Here is a 20,190-nt window from a genome sequence, read left to right on the forward strand (position 1 = left end):
TCGTAGTGTTATTACTCGGCCTAATTTCAGTATTGCTGTGTCCAGGGAACAGGGAGGACCAAGGAGAGGGAACAAGACTGGGAATGGCCAGTCAGTCCATGGAACAATCAGAACACACACATTTATCAATTAAGTTTGCCATCTTACATGGGCAGAGTTTGTAGTGCTCCAAAACAATTATAATAGTAGCATCAAAGATCACAAATTATAGATCACCAAAGCAGATATAATAATAATAAAATTTTTTGAAATATTAGGAGAATTATCAACACGTGACATGAAGACATGAAGTGAGCACGTACTGTTGGAAAAATGGCACTGATAGACTTGCTCATACAGGGTTGTTACAAATCTTCAAATTGTTACAAAAAATACATTGTCTGTGAAGTGCAGTAAAGCAAAGAACAATAACATGAGATATGCCTGTATGTAGAATTCTGAGTTGACTGTTCTTTTCTTTTAACAGTTTAATAATGTCTTACTTTAAGTGGCCTCCATGGTTTCGCAGCCTTACTAGCTGTTCTTCAAGTTTTGACTTTCCTCACCAATCCTCCTCTTATGGTATTTTGTCCAGAGGTAGTTGCTTATTGTATTTTGTTCAAAGTTTCCAGTTATAGTCGAGAATGATAGGCTGGCTAAAGATTCCATCCATCTTGGTGTGTAGCAACAGTTCCAGTTTTATATTTACTATTGGGAAAAAAAGTAGTTTGTAAAGAAAACATGGCTTGATGACCAAAATAACCAGGGCTTTTTTCTTTTTTCCCAGAGCACACTAAATTCTTCTAATGACTTATTCTGTGATCTCATAGATGAACTATTCTTTAACAAGATGCTGTTAAGCAACCTTCTTTTAGGTGTAGTGCCTGGACCTCTCTTCTGGGCTTGCATGCAGCATACAAATAATCTGTCATCATCTATGAAATACTAATGTATGACTGCAACAGTACTACTATAAAGTGCAATGAAGATTTAGGGGAAGAAAGAAGTAAATTATTGTTTATTTGTTTTTTTCTTGAGACTGAATGTCACTCTGTCACCCAGGCTGTAGTGCAGTGGCGTGATCTCAGCTCACTGCAACCTGTGCCTCCTGGGTCCAAGTGATTCTCCTGCCTCAGCCTCCCAAGTAGCTGGGATTACAGGCATTCGCTCCTACACCTGGCTAATTTTTATATTTTTACTAGAGACAAGGCTTCACCATGTTGGCCAGGCTGGTCTTGAACTCCTGACCTCAGGTAATCCACCCAACTTGACTTCCCAAAGTGCTGGGATTACAGGTATGAGTTACCACACCAGCCACAAGTAGATTATTGGATGTAACTGCACAAGTTGGAAAATTAGAGGTACCTTTTTACTTATATGATTACTAATATTTCTGAGATTTATATAACATTTTCCACTATGGTTTTAGAAACCATGCAGGTAATTTTAAATAAAATGTATATATATATGAAACTAGTGACGGGAAAGAATATGGCAGGGATGTACAAACCAGGACAGGAGATAGCGAAATAGGAAGGGACATGAAACAGGGACAAAGAACGAAGTTTATAGCATATCTTAGACATTGTGCTCATCAGGATTTTTAATCAAAATTAAAAATAATATCTGTAGAGCTTGCCCTGTCCTTCAGGTGTCAAACTATTATAGCTAGCAGTTACAGAATTGTTATGACACCAGGACCGGGCGCGGTGGCTCACGCCTGTAATCCCAGCACTTTGGGAGGCCGAGGCGGGCGGATCACGAGGTCAGGAGATCGAGACCATCCTGGCTAACACGGTGAAACCCCGTCTCTACTAAAAATACAAAAAAAATTAGGTGAGCTTGGTGGCTGAGGCAGGAGAATGACGTGAACCCAGGAGGCGGAGCTTGCAGTGAGCCGAGATCGCGCCACTGCACTCCAGCCTGGGCGACAGAGCGAGACTCCGTCTCAAAAAAAAAAGAGAAAGAATTACTATCACACCATTTCTGTCTTTTGATGATTGATGATACCTGCCAACACCCTCATTGTTTGTACAGCACTGTTAACTATAGGAAGATTTGAGTGGGGAAGGGGATATAAACCAAAGATTAAAATAACTGCCAGCTAGCTGATTGACTAACTCAGACTAGAGATAACAATTGGCCCAGGCAGTTGGAAGACTGGTGAGCCTTTGCAGCCTATTTGGTTACCACATTTTCGCATGAACTGATTTGGTAGGCTGACATATTATTTTATAATTGTGGGGTTTTTTTTGATGTTGTTTGTTTGTTTTACTTCTTTGTATGATATGTCTGAGGTTTAGATATAAACCGTAACTGTTCTTCAAAGCACTTTTCTTTTGATCTCCAACATACTGGAAGATAGAGAAAATAGTCTGGAGAATTAATGATTAATGCATTTTCACCTTTCTTTCCTTCCTTTTTCCTTTTTTCCTTCCTCTATCTCTGTCTCTCTGTCTCTGTCTCTCTCTCTGTCTTCTTCTCTCTCTCTCTCTTTCTGTTCTGAACACACCTGAATGTCTGTGCCTGTGAAGATTTACTTTGTCTTGAGAAGCTGAATTGTGCAATTGATGCCACACCTTATACACACACACACTTTCCATGCTAGGCTTGTTTTCTCAGTCTCTGTGAGTGATTTAGCAGAGGGAAGTTTGATGGGAAAGGCAAGAAATTTCAGCAGCTCCATAGTTTGTTTCTCTCAGGGTAGTTTATCTTGCTAAACTAAGTACACAATGGGAGGAAGGATGGGAAAGAGAAAAGGTAAGGTGTCCCTGTTGCTCTTTCAGCAGCTAGAAATTCCTGTAGTGGAAAATGCTCCCATAAGCCCTTCCCATGTTCCCTTCCCACTTTATCCTCCTTTCCCCCTTTCTTCTTTTCTTTTCTCATCTTTCCTCAAGTCTAGTGCTGTTGTGGTTGGCATTTGGGGGACGGAGGGAAAACCTCAATATCTCTCCACCATTCCTTTACTTTTTCTTCCCACCTGCATTCTTGGTTAGTCTACAAAAACTTCATAATGGTTTTTGTCTCAATTTATCCTACAAAAATATGCTATTGGCTCCTTCTAACATGTCTTTACATTCTCAGATATTTGATGGCAGACAGTTTGAAGGCCCAACAAAAATGTGGTATTCATGATCCAAAGCATGGCATAGTTCACTAGTTTGGGATAATTTCCTTTGGAAAGGTCTCATATCTTTGAAAAACAAAAAAGACCCTTTCCATCTTTGGGTTTAATTTCGCTTCTTTATTTTCATGAACGTGTTCTTAACTCTCTGCTTCAGAGTTTCATTGGGGATTAGTTAAATGTCCAGATGAGTGAGAGCTAAGAGCTTAAACAATGGTTTAAAACAATGACTTCTCAACATTTTTTATGTTTATAATTCAGATTAAGAGTAGACGTTATGCCAGCACACTTGAAGGGATTCAAAGACACTTAACAAGATTAGGAAATTTTTACACTGGCTAAATCAGAAGTAATTATAGCACAATCATTTTTACAGTTATAACAATGTCTTGCAATGTCCAAACAGCATCATTGTTCATTTCATCCTCCTTCAGCACCACGTTATTCAGCAGTTGTGTGCTGCCTTGGCAGCGGTATCTTCTGTACCTATAAAACAGTTCTCACATATTTCTGTAAGCACATAATTTTTTTTGCAAACTTGCCAATATACCATATTATCTGCCTCTTACCTCCTACCACAAGCAAGTCATATCTCTTCCACACTACATCTCAAGATGCATTCATCTTAATTTTCTATCTAACACTGTCACCATACTCACTAGCAGCAAAGCTATATTTCGGTCAGGAAACTTTTTCTGTAAAGGACCAGATAGAAAATATTTTTGACTTTGCAGACCACATGGTGTCTGTTACAACTATTCGTCTCCACTATTATAGAGCAGAAATGGCCATAAAAATACATAGATGAATAGCATGACTATGTCCCAATAAAACTGTATTTGCAAAACAGGCCCAGATTGGATTTGACCCACCAGCTGTAGTTCGCTGGTCCCTACTGTATTTCCTAAGCTGATGAAAACAAAGCATGCTCATAGGTTTAAGAACTGGATTACTACAAGTCACTATAAGTCTGACTTATAGTGACTGTTATTAATTTGTGGGTATTCTACATCTGATTTAAAGGGATCACTAAGACTCTTTATTATTGACTAATCTGTCTAGCTCTTGTTACTATCCTCCCATAGTTGTAAGTAGTGGTGTATCATTCATCTTCACAGATGAGAGGAAAAGAGTGAGGAAATGGATTTCTAATTCTGAGCTGTAGCCTGGCATGAGCTCACTTTCTCTTTTTACCAACACCATTATGTGCATCATAGATTATTCCTTAGTAAAATTTAGATAGGTGATTATGATTTCCATTCTGTAAGAAATTTAACAACGGTCATGATTTTTCCCATTTCTGCTCCTAACAAGTACTTAGTTCTTCTGGCATTACTATGTACTTTGTTTAAATACTGGACAGGAAAAGTTTGTGTATACTTTAGCACTTCGGCAATCCAGCCTTCTTAGCTATTGTAAACTTCTGTAGATGTTTTATTACTGTTTCACATTATGTGGAATGAATGTATTTCTTTATTCCAAGTTTTTCCTGTCTGCCCTGTTCTTGTTCTTGGTATTAGTTCAAGTGTTAAATCTTGAGTGCCAATAATAACAAACATCCTTGCCTGCCCCTTCCTGTTAGAGAATGTAGGGTGCTGTAGTGTGCAGGTTTTCTGCTCATGCTGAGAGTTAGGACAGGGCACTTAGGTGGCTTAAATGACTGGAAACAAACAGTAAAGTCTTCTATATTTTAAGTTTCCAGTTAACGTTTTATATGTAATACAGTATTTCATAATTCACATGAAAAGAACCATTTTGATTCCAATCCCAGTTAATCAGGATTTGCTATATGAAGTCTATTCCACAACTTATATGATACAATTTGAAAAAAAAAAAAAAAGGCTGCAACTTTCTGAGTGTGACACATAAACTTTTCTATTCAGTTGTATAAGCTGCCTTGAAAGTTTGGTTCTATATGTCTGAGTATTTCCCTATTCAATTCTCAGGTTCACTTAGCTCCTCCATTTAGTCCATCACAGTATTTTCTATGTCTGAGTGTAGTTAACTAAAATGTCCATTTAGACATGAGAATTATATGCTTTACTTTTGGCTTCTCAATGCAAGTATACTTGGGAGATGCACAGAGGAAACAGAAAGGAGACTGTAAAATTAAAATGTAACTTTTTAAACTAGAGCAAGGGAGTAATTAGTGGCCTCCTCCAAGAGCACAAGGAAGTAAAGAACAAGGCTTTGTAAAAAGAAAATTGTGTCAGACCAATTTAATTTCCCTCTATGACAGAGTGACAGTCCAAGATGATAAGGAAAACCAAATAGATTTCATCTGTATGGACTCTAGAAAGGCTTTTGATTTCATCCAACATGACATTCTTATCAACAAATTAGGAAGGTCTGGTCCAGATCATATTGCAGTTAGATGAAGGCCCCACTTGACAGAAAGGCTTCATCTAAAGTGGGAGTTGTGAGTCCTTCTGTGTTATTCTAGACGAGGTTCAGTTCCCCTTGGAATTCTGTTTGGAAAGCAACATACTTAATAGGTTGCAGTCACCACACAATATGTCAAAGTGGGAATAAGGGTAAGTGAGCATGTCTTTAAAAGTTGTAGAACCAGACCCAGATAAAGAAAGATTAAATTAAATTAACATATAGCATAAAAAGGTGTAGGCACCAGAAGGAAACTAAATACAAGAATGATGTTGCTGTCACAAATCTAGATTCACAGAATTGTAGAGCTAAACAGACCTTTGGGTATCAAATTGCCCACCTTCTTCATTTTGCAGAAGATTGCCAGCTCAAGAGAGGAAGTTACATGCCCAAGGCCACACAGCTGGTTAATTGCAGGACTGAGACTAGAATTCCTAGTTTGGTATTCTTTTTTACTACAAACTGTCACTATTTTTAAAAAATAATTCTCTTGAGGCATATTTTACATATCCTAATTCACCCAAGTATACAATTCAATAATTTTTTTTTGTAAATTTACCAAGTTGTGCAGTCATCAACTTTCAAGCAGTTTTAGAACATTCCCATCACCCCAGTATGATTTTTTATGTCATTAACTGTTAGTTCCTGTCACCTACTTATCCCCTAGCCCTAGGCAAGCACCAATCAACTTTCTATCTGTATAGATTTGCCTTTTCTGGACATTTTATATAAATGGAATCCTATAATGTATGTCTTTTGTGTCTGGCTTCTTTCACTTAGCATAATGTTTTAAGGTTTATCTATCTTGTAGCATGTATCAGTCATCATTTTATTGCCAAATTGTATTCTTTTATGTGGATATATCGTATTTTGCTTATCCATTTGCCAGTTGGTAAACATTTAGGTTGTTTCCATTTTTGGACTATTTTGAATAATGTTTTTAATAACATTGTGTCTCATTGTGTACTTTTTAAGTCTAATAACTTTGTTCCCCAAATTGGGACTAAATTATCCATCAGATGTGGCTTCTTCCCCTCCTATACTTTTTTTTTTTTTTTGCAGATATGGATGGTAGAGTTCCCACAGACAGCAATTAAGGTTGCTAGTAATATTCTAATAAATAGCCATAGGGGATTAAATCATCCAGAGGAGAAAAAGCTTGTTAATCTAATAATAGTCTTTTATTCTATGATGGCTTATGAGCAACTGTTAGCCAAATGCCCTCCATCTTCACGGAAAATAAATGAGAAGAATTGGATTTAAACCACAGCAAAAAAACACTTCAGATGGGCACAAGGAGGCACATTTTATATGACAGTCGATATTATCAAGTTAATTTGCAATATTATAAAAACAAAGTTCATGTAATTTTCACTGAGAGAAGCTTATATGAATGGGTTTAAATCTGTCTAAAGCCAGATGGCCCCTTGTGATTCCCTAAAAGGAAGACAGTTCTTTTGTGATACTTTTGCTGAGTAGTTAAAGAAGACATTTGGTTTTTGGTGTTCACAGAGGCCATTTCATTGTGCCTATGAGAAATAAAATCAGTTGTTGGAAAGTTTTACACAAACCACTCAGTGTGGCAGAAGACAGGACATTGCTCTCATGTTCTAGACAGAGCGATGTCCCTTGGCTACTATTCTCTCCCTAATAATAGCTAGAATAATCATTATTCAGTTCTAGAATTACATAATTTCCAAAGTAATTTCACATCTAATCTCCTTTTGACTTTACATTTGAGCTGTCAGTAGTTTCTACAATTACTTGTGAGAGAGACTCTGCCACATAGCAGTTCAAACCCCCTTCCAATCTGATTCCATTTTATTGATCTCCCTTTATCTCTCATCACTCCTAGCAATAGAGTCTCATCTCATTGTACTATTCACCATCTCTTGAATACCTCATATCCTTTAGCTCTTCTGTGTTTTTGCTAGACTGTCCTTTTATATCCCTTATCTATTTGGAGAACTCTGAGACTCAGCCTGTAGTCAGGCCTACACATGATCTCTTCTATAGGTAAATGTTCTCCTTTCCTTTGCCTCAGTAGAATTCATTGATCCCTTTTTGTGTGCCTATACTTGTTTGATATCATAGGACAGTGTACTAGCTGCATAACCTTGGATAACTAGCTTAACTTTTCTTGAATTTTTCTTACCTTATCTAAAACACATTTGTATCTTTCAGAGGAATTCAATGAAACCTAAATACTAAAACATATTATATACAAATATAATAGATTAGTATTGATAGTAGAAATGTGAACACAGACTTCATATTATAATTATACCAGTTTCCTGTAGTTCTACTTGATTTTTGAGCACAGCCATCCTGCTTTATTCACCTTTGTAACCTAAGTACTGAGCCCAAGTCCTGATACATAATAAATCAGATTGAATCATTTGAAGTAAGCAAGGGCGATATTATTATTATCATTTTGTAGATTCGAAATTGAGACCCCCAAATGCTAAGTAATATAATGACTTAATCATTAAGTCCTAGCTACTTTTCCCCAAGTTCCCCAGTAGAACTTCCAATAACCTCTGGAGGACCTGTACTCTGACTATAACTAGTATTAAAGGTAGGATTTCTCAAAGTATTATCCAGGCTACCTGTTACAGACTGACTTCTGAAGATGCTTATTAAAAATATAAAATCAAATCTCAAAAATATACTGTTGAGGGGGGAAAAAGCTAGACACATAAAACCAGAAATGAAAGAGAAGACATTGCTACCAATTTTACAGAAATAAAAAGGATGATGAGTGAGTACTACGAACAACTGTATGCCAACAGATTGCATAAGCTAGATGAAATTGTCAAATTCCTACACAACCTACCAAGACTGAATCACGAAGAAGTAAAACATATGAATAGACCTATAACTAGCAAAGATATTGAATCAGTAACCAAAAACCTCCCAACAAAGAAAAGCCCAGGACCAGTTGGCTTCACTGGAAAATTCCACCAAACATTGAAAGAAGAACTAACACCAGTTCTTTTCAAACTCTTCCAAATAATTAAAGAAGAGGGAATACTTTCTGATTCATTCCATGAGGCCAAAGTCAGATAAAAACACTTGGAGAGAAGAAAACTACAGACCAATATGCCATATGAACATGGATGCAAAAATCAACAAAATACTAGCAAACACAATTCAACAGCACATTAAAAGTATTATACACCATGATCAAGTGGGATTTATTCCTGGAATGCAAGATGGTTCAATATATGAAAATCAATTAATGTAACACAGCATATTCTCAGAATGAAGGGGAAAAATCACATGATCATCTCAACAGATGCAGAAAATGCATTTGACAAAATTCAGTACTCTTCCCTGATAAAATCACACAACAAACTAGAAGGAAAGTGCCCCAACATAATAAACACCATATATGAAAAGTTGATAGCTAACATTGTGTTCAGTGATGAAAAGACTGAAAGCTTTTCCTCTAAGATCAGGAATAAGACTAGGATGCCCACTCTCATGCTTCTACTAACATGGTATTGGAAATCATCGCGAGAACAGTTAGGCAAGAAAAAGAAATGAGAGGCATATGAAATAGAAAGGAAGAAGTAAAATTATCTCTGTTAACAAATGATATGATCTTATTTGTAGAAAACCCTAAAGATTACCCCTCACACATACAAAACACAGAACTAATTAAGGGACTTAGCAATGTTACAGGATATGAATCAACACACAAAAATCAGTTGCATTTTATACACCAACAATGAACAATTCTGAAAAGGAAACTAAGAAAACAATTCCATTACAATGGCATAGAAAAAATTAAAATACTTAGGAATAGACTTCAAGAAGGAAGCTAAAGACTTGTACACTGAAAACTACAAAGCACTGCTGAAAGAAATTGAAGAAGAGACAAATAAATGGAAAGATATTCCATGTTTATGGATTAGAAGACAATATTAAGAGTCAGTACTTCCCACAGTGATCTACAGATTTAAAGCAATCCTTTTCAAAGTCCCAATGTTTCTTTACAAAAATAGAACAATCAATCCTAAAATTCATAGGGAATTTCAAGGGACACTGAATAGCCAAAACAATCTTGAAAAAGAATAACAAAGTTGAAAGCCTGACATTTCCTCATTTCAAACCTTACTTCAAACCTACAGTAATCAAAACAGTGCAGCACTGGTTTCAAGATAGACATATAAGCCAATGGAATAGAATAGAGATCCCAGAAGAAACCCTTGTGTATATGGTCATATGATTTTCAGCAAGAATGCCAAAACCATTCAATGGGGAAAGGACAGTCTTTTCAACAAATAGTGCTGGGAAAATTATATATCCACATGCAAAAGAATGAAGTTGGACCCTTAACTTACACATATACAAAAGTTAACTCAAAATGGATCAAAGATCTAAACATAAGAGCTGAAACTATAAAACTCTTCAGTGAAAACAGAGGAAAAGCTTCATGACACTGGATTTCTCAATGATTTCTTGAATATTATGCCAAAAGCACAGGCAGCCAAAGAAAAATAGATAAATATGACCACATACAAATTTTAAACTTTTGTGCATCAAAGGACACTAACAACAGAGTGGAAAGGTAACCTACAGAATGAAAGAAAATATTTACAAATTATATATCTGATAAGGGATTAATATCTAGAATATTTAAAGAACTCCTGCAACTCAACAACAAGAAACCCAACAAATAACCAGATTTTAAAATGGCCAAAAGATTTAAATAGACATTTTTCCAAAGATCTTCTTTGGTCAGTAAGTATTAATACATTAAAAGATGCCCAACATCATTAATCATTAGGGTAATGCAAGTCAAAACTACAATGTTATACCACTTTACAGCCATTAGGATGGCTATTATTAGAAAACAAAACAAAAGAGAAAATAACAAGTGTTTGCAAGCATATGGAGTAATTGGAACTCTTGTGTATTGCTGGTGGGGATGTAAGTGGTACAGTCAATAAGGAAAAGCGTATGGTAGTTCCTTAAAAAGATAAAAATAGAATTATCATATGATTCAGCAATTCCACTTCTTGGTATATACCCAAAAGAATTGAAAGCAAAGACTCAAACAAATATTTGTATACCCATGTTCATAGCAGCATTATTCCCAATAGCCAAAAGGGCAACCCAAGTATTCACCAATGGGATAATGGAAAAACAAAATGAGTATATTAATGCAATACAATATTATTCATCATTAGAAAGGAAGGAAATTCTGACACATGATACAACATGGATGAATCTTGAAGAAATTATGCTCATTGAAATAAGCAAGTCACAAAAGAACAAATACTGTATGATTCCACTTATATAAGGCATGCAGAGTAGTCAAATCATAGAGCTAGAAAATAGAGTGATGGTTACCAGGGGTGGGGGAAGGGGAGAATGGGAGTTATTCTTTAATGGGTACAGCTTCAGTTTTGCCAGATGAAAAAAGTTCTGAAGATAGCTGGTGGTGATGGTTTCACAATGCAAATATACTTAATGCCACTGAACTCTATACTTAAAAATGGTTAAAATAGTATATTTTATGGCATGTGTATTTTATCACAATTTTAAAACATTTAACATTTTTATAATGAAAAAGGAATAAATGAAAGAGTCTGTACTGTCTGATTTAATTTATTTAAGGTGCAAAAATAAATCTATGGTATTAGATGTCAGGACAGTGGTTATCCTTGGAAGACGGAAGTAACTAGAAAGAAGTATGAAGAGGCCTCTGAGATGTGTGCAGTCTGTGAAATTCTTTGAGCTATCCATTTGTGATTTATATGATACATTTTTTACATGAATGTTACACTTCAAAAAAGATTTTAGCAATGTCGATCACAGACACCACAGCAGCCCTATGGAATCAGAATCTCTGGGAGTGGAAATTCAGGACCTTGCATTTTAAAAATCTCCCTTCTAAATTTTTCTTAAGACTACTGGATTTTGAGAATCTTTGCTAAAGGAAGAGGATTAAATATTCTTCCAATGCCCAAGATTTCTTCAATTCTATTCTAACAATAAATATTTCTTAGAAAAGAAATTTTTGATTTCCTTGCATCATTTACCTTCTTCCTGTTAGGAAAATGCACATCATTTTTTAGGTGCTGAGACAGAGGACTAAGAAATCAATGACATAAAAATGCATACTTTAATATTTTTTCTTTAAAACTATTATCTTAAGGTGTCCTACATACTATAATTTATAAATATCTGGAAGAGTGAAAACAATTTTATTGAGGCCTTGTAAAATATGGCAGGTGCTAGGACCTCATGGAACTCAGGTATCTTCAGTAGGATGTGAAACATCACATCATGGGGCGTGGTGCAGTGTAAGCAGGTAAAGAAAAGCCAGTTCTTCCACATGTAAACTACTTGAACTCCATTTCATCTTTTTTCATACCATCTCTAAGATTGCTGCTGCATTTGCTTGTTAAACTGAAAGCATGTTTCTTGCAAAGGCTCTATTGGAAGGAGCAGATCGAGGTCTTGGAGAAGCTCTTGGAGGCCTCTTTGGAGGAGGTGGTCAGAGAAGAGAAGGAGGAGGAAGAAATATTGGAGGGATAGTTGGAGGAATTGTGAATTTTATCAGTGAGGCTGCAGCAGCTCAGTATACTCCAGAACCGCCTCCCACTCAGCAGCATTTCACCAGTGTGGAGGCCTCAGAAAGTGAGGAAGTTAGGCGATTTCGGCAACAATTTACACAGCTGGCTGGACCAGACATGGAGGTGGGTGCCACTGATCTGATGAATATTCTCAACAAAGTCCTTTCTAAGCACAAAGATCTGAAGACTGACGGTTTTAGTCTTGACACCTGCCGGAGCATTGTGTCTGTCATGGACAGTGACACGACTGGTAAGCTGGGCTTTGAAGAATTTAAGTATCTGTGGAACAACATCAAGAAATGGCAGTGTGTTTATAAGCAGTATGACAGGGACCATTCTGGGTCTCTGGGAAGTTCTCAGCTGCAGGGAGCTCTGCAGGCCGCAGGCTTCCAGCTAAATGAACAACTGTACCAAATGATTGTCCGCCGGTATGCTAATGAAGATGGAGATATGGATTTTAACAATTTCATCAGCTGCTTGGTCCGCCTGGATGCCATGTTTCGTGCCTTCAAGTCTCTGGATAGAGATAGAGATGGCCTGATTCAAGTGTCTATCAAAGAATGGCTGCAGTTGACCATGTATTCCTGAAGTGGGAACTGAGAAGTCAAGATCCTCCCTGGAGGACAGGACTGAAAATCTTGCCAAGCTGTATACAGTTGCTGATACCCTGTGCAACAGCTCTCATTTCCTGGCAAGCTCTTTCACAACCCTACATATTTCTGATCATGTGCTGCCTTTTACTGCTGAATTAAAACAGATATTTCACGAAAAATGTTCTGAGTGGTTTGTATATCAGCTTTTTGAGATTTGGGTTTATATGGACTTGCATATATATGGTGGGGAGGTTGTGGGGTAGAGTTCTAATGGAGTAGATTTTAAAAGGTGTTGCTTATTTAGTGAATAAATTCCAAGGAGTAGGAACTTTATTATTGTTGTTATTGTTGTTAAGAATGAATTTTTTTAATCCTAGAATAAATCAAGAAAGCCCTCAGGAGATACATTTTCCATTTTAAAAAGTTGAGGAGAGAGGTTCAAAATCTGTTTTTCTTGTAATTTTATACCTGGTTTTTCCATTATGTAAAAAAATGAAAAGTGCTTTTTAGGAAACTTATTTAACCATAAAGAAACAGGTTCAGACAATGAAATTAAGCAGTTTTATATAAGGGTAGCATTTTTTTAAATGATGGAGCTACTATCTAAAATTCTAAAGTTCTTTAATTCTGTTTCTTTAGTAAAAAAAAAGCACATAGCAATTTTGTTTTGTTTTGATACATTTGTAAAGAGAGTCAAAGACATTGAGGAATAAAACAATATGCTCATAGTTCAAAAATGTCTCTAGCTGCCTTAATGAATCAAAATGTTTGCTCTTACACGTACTTCATACAAAATCAGGCATGCCCTGTTGATGTCAGCCAGCTCTTGTCGTGTCTTGTCCTGCCTTAGAGCAAGGAAAATTCTTTTGTTCACCTTTGAAAACTACAGGCAGGAAATAAGCAGCAAACAAAGAAAAACAAAAAAAAGAAAAACACATGAACAGTAATCAGTTAAATGGAATGTAAACCAATATAGAGAACATATATTGCTGACTATTGCAATTATTCTCAGCCCTGGCTGCAATTTGGAATCACTGGGAGAGCTCTTTAGGAATACTAATACTTGAGTCTCCAAATATGTTAAATAAGACTCTTTAGAGGTGGGGCCCAGAGATGAATATGTTTAAAGCTCCCCAAGTGATTCTAATGATCAGCCAAGGTTGACAGCCTTGATTGCTTTGAAGTAGGGCCACCTCACAGTATTTTTCAAGCCTGTCTCAGCCAAAACTAAGGCCATGCAGGAGAGTCAGTGTTGCCAGCATTCAGGAGAAGGAAGATAGAAATACCAAGAAAATGCCACCCAAAAGCTGGGGTAGTTGTGCCTTTCTTGCGTACAGACCTTGGTTTGGCTTTATAATTTTGATAATAGGCTAATATAGCAGAGCAAACAGAATCCAGAATTCCGGTGCCAGTAGACACAGCTAGAGAGGCTACATTTGCAAGTGCTCGGTTCCTCTGTCTGCTATTTAATTGGTCTCTACCCATTCTGCTTCTCTGATTTTTAATGCATTGTCTCTATCCCAGGCTACTTTGGAGGGTCATCCCGAGTTTGCAGATAAATTCTTCCTTCCTCTTTGGACTCATTTAGAAGAAAGTTGTAACTATGGAAATGATGTAACTAGCCTGTTAACATCCCTCAGCTTCCTGTTAGAAATCCCCAGTGAAATGTGGAGAGGTTGGCTTTTGACCTTTGTGTTCACCATCATCACCATCATACAATATTTATGAAACACCACACACATATAATTCTGAACTGAGCCAAGCACAGAGATCACATCCACTTTCCTCAAGGGACTTGTAATTTAACCTTGGTCTGGTGTGCTACTTAGACCAGGTGTGGTTACATAAGAAGGAGGCTGCTGCCAGCAACCACACATTAATAACAATCTCTCTATTTTAGAATAAGTCCAGGAATATGTTAGGCATGGATGTAGTAAAGTAGCCAAGAAAGGGGAAAGCTGCCAGACATCTTTTAGAGTCTCAGAATATTAGGTTTATAATTTAACCTTTCCATAGGATGGTTGTGGAAAGAACAATGTAACCACATTTTTGTTCCTCACTTTATTGTAAATGTTTCATAAAAGTTAAAACAATCATCTCACACTAGGAGTGGTATTATTGCCCTTGCTTCTCAAGTTGAGGGATTACCTACTTTTACAATTCTCTTCCAGCATGCTCATGGAAAAACATCCTGAAATTACCTAAGTTTCTCTCCTTTTCTCTTCTGAATTTGTATAAGTAACCTCAGACATCAGAGTGGATACTAGAACTAAAAAATCTGGACTTTTTCCAAGTAACCAAATATTTAGCATTGTGTAGAACCAATAGCCTAGCAAGTGATTGAATTTCTTAGTTTTCATTCAATATTTGATGTTTTAAAGGCACATTTTTAATGTTAGAAGCAATATTTAACTTGACACCTTTTTAAAAATTTGCCTGCTCTATATGCAAGACTATTTATAGCCTAAGATTTATATAATTCATATAACTCCATGCCATTATTCTCAAATTTCTGACATTAAGTAATTTAATCAATGTAAATTGAAAATCATACTCAGTGATAAAAATATGTGAAATTATACATCTACATTTTTAAATTTCAAAAGATCCCATGTGATTTTGAAAAGTAACTTTATCTTGATATAATCCACTACATTTTATAACCTATAAAAAAGGAAAAAGAATCATGTGCTCTGTAACTATGAACAGCAAACTTCCAGAAACATTCAAAATTTTTATGTGATCTTAAAGGTCACTTTAAAAATATTTTTGGGTAGCGGTGCATGTGTTTTTAAAAGTTGGTTTATCTAGCTACCCCAGTCAGAAACCTTATCAGTACTGGCTAGGCATGGTGGCTCATGCCTGTAATCTTAGCACTTTGGGAGGCTGAGGTGGGCTGATTGCTTTGAGCCCAGTAGTTCAAGACTAGCCTGGGCAACATGGCAAAACCCCGTTTCAACAAAAAAATTTAAAAAATCCCCACAACTAGCCAGGCAAGTTGGCGCACACCTGTAGTCCCTGCTACTTGGGAGGCTGAGGCGGAGGATCGCTTGAGCCCGGGGGGTCCAGCCTGAGTGACATAGGGAGACCCTGTCTTGAAAAAACAATTATTTTAAAAAATCTTATCAGTAGTATTAAACAACTACCCATATAGTGGGGACTTAAAAAATATTTGTGGAGGCACTTACAAAGTATGGATATCTAATGTGTCTACTGATCTTGAAGAACCTTCAGAATTGCTTTTTAAAAATATTTAAGTATATTAAAACAATTTTATTCCTAGAAACTGATTCAATTATGTATATGGGTAGAAATATGCTCTTAGAATATTCAGTTAAATCGAATACTTCTTCCTGTACTCTTCTGTACAGCTCAGAATTTACTGTATTTTAATAATAATACTCCTTTGGATTTATAGAGTATCTCTGACGATGTGAAGACTTTTTTCTGTTGGTTGCTGCCAAGTAAATTCTGTTTTATGTAAACGTTTTAAAATTATTTTGACAACACTGATTATCTCTCATTTACAGGGATGATATATTTCAGTTATAACATCAGAAAGAAAAATAGTCCCTCTTCTTGGGAGTTTATCATTGCAAAATGTATTCAAAACCATATCCTTAAATTTTACTAAACATAAAAAGTTATAAAGAGTATCTAATTCCACATGAATAAAGATGTTGAATAAATTCAACTATGAAACAACTGGAAGGAACTGATACCTGAGAATCAGACACATGAGAATCACCACTTATTTTTTCAAGAGTTTTAAGTGGACAATATTTGAACAAGTAGCCTAGAGCTTCCTGCTGGCCCTGAAAGCTGGTGTTGTGTGACTAAGCAGATGAAAGGTGCTGGGGGGCCATGAGCTCACAGTGACCTCCCCTCACACACACTTCCATGCTTTTCTGATCCTGCTGACTTCCAGGAAAGGGATGGGGCCCACTGTCTGGAGTTTCCATGAGACCATTATCTTTTCTATTTGTACTTACCCAATGTAACTCCTTAGTTCTAACTCTGGACTTCTCTAGGCTCCAGATTAGGACAGGTTATGGAGGGATTACGGCCTCCCTCCAAAGAGCTGGTCTCCTTTGAAATGTGGCCCTGAAATATCTTCAAGTCTGGATTTTTTTTTATTAAGTTTATAATTCTTCCTGGGGACCTCAGTAGGTTTTAAAGAAAAGAACCAAAGATTGTGCAATAATTCTTATCATGATACTGATTTGACATTTAAGAATTAAAAAAATAGTATATTTTGCTGTATAATTTTTATCTGTTTTGGGGTACATTTTATCAAGCTATTTGCTTTAGTAAGCAGCCAGATTATCTAAATTTTAATTGCAGCTATGGCAATAGTGAGTTTTGTGACCTCAAGAGAAACTTTTGTCTCATTTTTTTCATTGGTAAAATGAAGAAGTTGAATGGATGATTTATAAGATTCCTTCCAGTTCTTAATTTTGTTATTCTGAAATTGGAATCTTAACAGTATATTGATTTACTAATCCAATAATATAATCTCTCAGAGTAATTTCCATGCTGCTTTTTCCTTCACATTACTAGGATGAAAAGATTCATATACCCTCTCTTGTGATCATCAAGATTCTTTGTCATTCAAAACCACTCGTATGTTAATGAAATTAGGGGTCCAGAATGTTACCTTGTTCTGTGACTAGTGGTAATGTTAAGAGTTTGTCACATTTCTATTTCTCCATCTGCAAAATGACGTAATGATGCTTCCTGACAAGTGTTACACATAGGGTTTGGTAGTATAGATAAAAACTGGATATCTCACAATAAAGATACAACATAAATTCAAAGGGGTATTTCCAATTATACAGACAATCTATGATAGTAACTTCAGTGTCCAGAAATCATTCTTGGATCTGTTCTTAAGAATTTCTATTTAAGACTTCTATGTTGCTTAGTGGAAAAAGCTAATTGCAGAAGAAATGTATCTATGTTGAGCAATAAAGCCATGGTTCAAGAAGCTCCTCAACCTCTAAGGTTCAGTAAAAACAGCCCTCCAGAGTGCATAAGAAAATTAAATGGTGGTGGCAAAGAAGGAAATGATTTCCTTTAATACTCTGCCTTCTCTGAAACGTCTGGAGTGATGAAATGTAGATATTGACTTTGGTGCTGGTTACCATGGTGTATACATTTGTCAAAACACATCAAACTAATCTGGGTGTGGTGGCACATGCCTGTAGTTACAGCTCCTTTGGAGGATGAAGTGGAAGGAACTCTTGAGACAAGGAGTTCAAGCCTGTAGTGCGCTTATGGTCATGCCTATGGATAGCCACTGCACTCCGGCCTGGGCAAGAGAGTAAGAGCATATCTTTAAAAAAACCAAAGACCAAAAAACACATCAAACTGTACATTTAAAATGGATGCATTTGGTTGAATGTAAATGTAATCAACACAAATAAAGCTGATTAAAGAAAAGGAAAAACAAAAAACAAAACAAAACAAAAACAGCTCTCTGACAGACTGGTAATCAGACAAAAGAAAGTCAGATGACCTGAATGTTTGTTTCAGGAATAAACCTTGTTCCTTTAGGGAAATCTTGAAACCTCTGTTTCTACCTTCTCTGGTGAGAAAATGAGATTAAATTATTACTCCTTTTAGTTTCCGCCCTGCAGTAAGATAAAGTAATATGGTGAAAATGATTCTTAACTTTTTAAGTTTTGGTTGCTTTGAGAAGCTAATAAAAGCTACATTTTTCTCTAGAAAGATGTCATAAAAATTGCATACCATTTCAGGGGCTTCACAGCCCTTCCTTCCCCAAATTCATCCATGAAACTCCAGCAAATAATTCTTGCCTTAGTGTTTTAAAGTGAAAGTTCTATGAACCTAGAGTAGTAGGTAACGGTAGATGAGAAAAAGTTGTGTATTTTTGTTTTTTGTTTTTTGTTTTCTTAGCCCCTCTCTCTGTGCGTCGGAATGAGAATACATTGTTACACAAAGGAAACAGCCCTTGCTTTTAAGAAACTTTTGATTGAAGCGTAGATACTTCATCACAGATGATTATCATACTCTTGTTGTGTCAAATATTATTATTAGTCTATCAAATTAAGTACTGCCCTAGCTTTGTTGTTACTAGTTCATAGTTTATCTGGGAATTTATCACTTGAAAATTTTGCTGCCAAAATAATTCTAACACCTGGTATTATAATCAAGTACTTACTTACAGTTTCTCTTTCTTTCTCCCTCCTCCTCCCCTCCCTCCACCTCTTTATCTTTTTCTAACACTTCCATCTCATTTGTCCCTTCTCCTCTACTCCCTCTTTCTTTTTTAGTTCTCTGTCTGGCCTCTCTTCCTTCAGTCCTCCCTACTTTCTACTTTATCTCTCTCTCTCTTTCTTCCTTTTCTCCTAAGCTTTCTTCTCTCCATTTTCATCTTCTTAGTGCTCCTGTCTAGGTAAACAGTTAATGTACAGGGAAAACTCTGTATTTAGTCAGCCTGAATTACAATGATCAATTTCTTCCTTTATATTGCCATCAGGAAATGCCTCCTAAGGTATATTATACTAGTTATGCTTTATTTTCATCGGCTTAGAAGTGTAAGATCTTCTGGGGTGATGTCCCCCAGGGCTATTAAAGTTGCCCAAGTTTGCTTCAGTTGCTCCTGGTTTACTATAGATTAAGCCTGGAAGAAAGAAAAAATGTAGCTGTGATTATTGCCCTTTTTCTTTTCTTTCATTTTCCACATGTGGAAGATTGCTTAGTAACCCCTTAGGACCCTTAATGACCCTTTGGTGTTGGTCTTTATGGCAGGACCACCAGTAATGGTGGAATGAACACTTCACTTCCACAAAGGATGAAACTCATAGGTCCTGCCTCCCAGAGGGGCTCCCATCATGGCAAAGCTGAGCTCAAGAACCCACACTGGGTGCCATAGAGCCATGATAAATGGCCCCAGTCATAAAAAGTTTATATTTATTGCTGAACAGAAAATATGTTTTTCTTCCTTCTTGGGAATAGTTGGGCTACTTGCTTGCTGTTCCTTCTTAGTGAGACTTTTCTCCAAATAGTGAATGATGAGGTTGAGCTATAAGACATACCTGAATTTTACCTTGTAGTAGGATTAATAGTAATTCCACTAGTGGCCCTCCTAATTGATTTATCCCATCCTTTCACAGAACCATGATGGCAGCATTGACTTCCGAGAGTATGTGATTGGCCTGGCTGTCTTGTGCAACCCTTCCAACACAGAGGAGATCATCCAGGTGGCATTTAAGGTACTGTCAGCCCCATTGAAAGCATCTTGGTCTGCCTTGTAAACAAGTGTTGACTCTAAGTGTATTATTTGAAAATCAGTGAATCTATTACGTGATTTTATAGATCTGCTGTGACATGTACAGGACAATAATGTGATTAAGTCAGTTGCTACTAAGAATAAAGAAAACACAAGCATTTATTTAAGCAAAAAGTCTCTAGAAGTAGCCTAATTAACAGCATCAAGATTGAAGAGCAGGAGATTTCACAAGCTAACTTAAAAAATTATTTCTTTTCAGCTTCCCCA

The 20,190-nt window shown here is 36.5% G+C and overlaps 2 protein-coding genes across 3 annotated transcripts in view; both read left to right on the top strand.

The window, feature by feature from the left end:
• The window catches only part of LPCAT2 (lysophosphatidylcholine acyltransferase 2), a 76,810-nt gene that overhangs the window by 46,433 nt on the left and 10,187 nt on the right, over nucleotides 1–20,190 (top strand). For both annotated transcript variants that reach the window (XM_008963877.6, XM_034940191.3), the window contains one exon: nucleotides 19,808–19,906. In XM_008963877.6, coding sequence (XP_008962125.4) covers nucleotides 19,808–19,906 — 99 coding nt within the window. The remainder of the gene's footprint in view (nucleotides 1–19,807; nucleotides 19,907–20,190) is intronic.
• CAPNS2 (calpain small subunit 2) lies at nucleotides 1,454–15,349 on the top strand. Its single transcript, XM_063598013.1, has one exon. It carries the CDS (start codon nucleotides 11,917–11,919, stop codon nucleotides 12,661–12,663), a length of 747 nt encoding a protein of 248 aa, XP_063454083.1. The 5' UTR covers nucleotides 1,454–11,916; the 3' UTR covers nucleotides 12,664–15,349.

This window comes from Pan paniscus, chromosome 18 (genome assembly GCF_029289425.2).
Source record: "Pan paniscus chromosome 18, NHGRI_mPanPan1-v2.0_pri, whole genome shotgun sequence".
Lineage (NCBI taxonomy): Eukaryota > Metazoa > Chordata > Mammalia > Primates > Hominidae > Pan > Pan paniscus.

Excerpts from the sequence above, each read along its gene's own strand:
- CAPNS2 (XM_063598013.1), top strand. The coding sequence starts at position 11,917 with ATGTTTCTTGCAAAGGCTCTATTGGAAGGAGCAGATCGAGGTCTTGGA.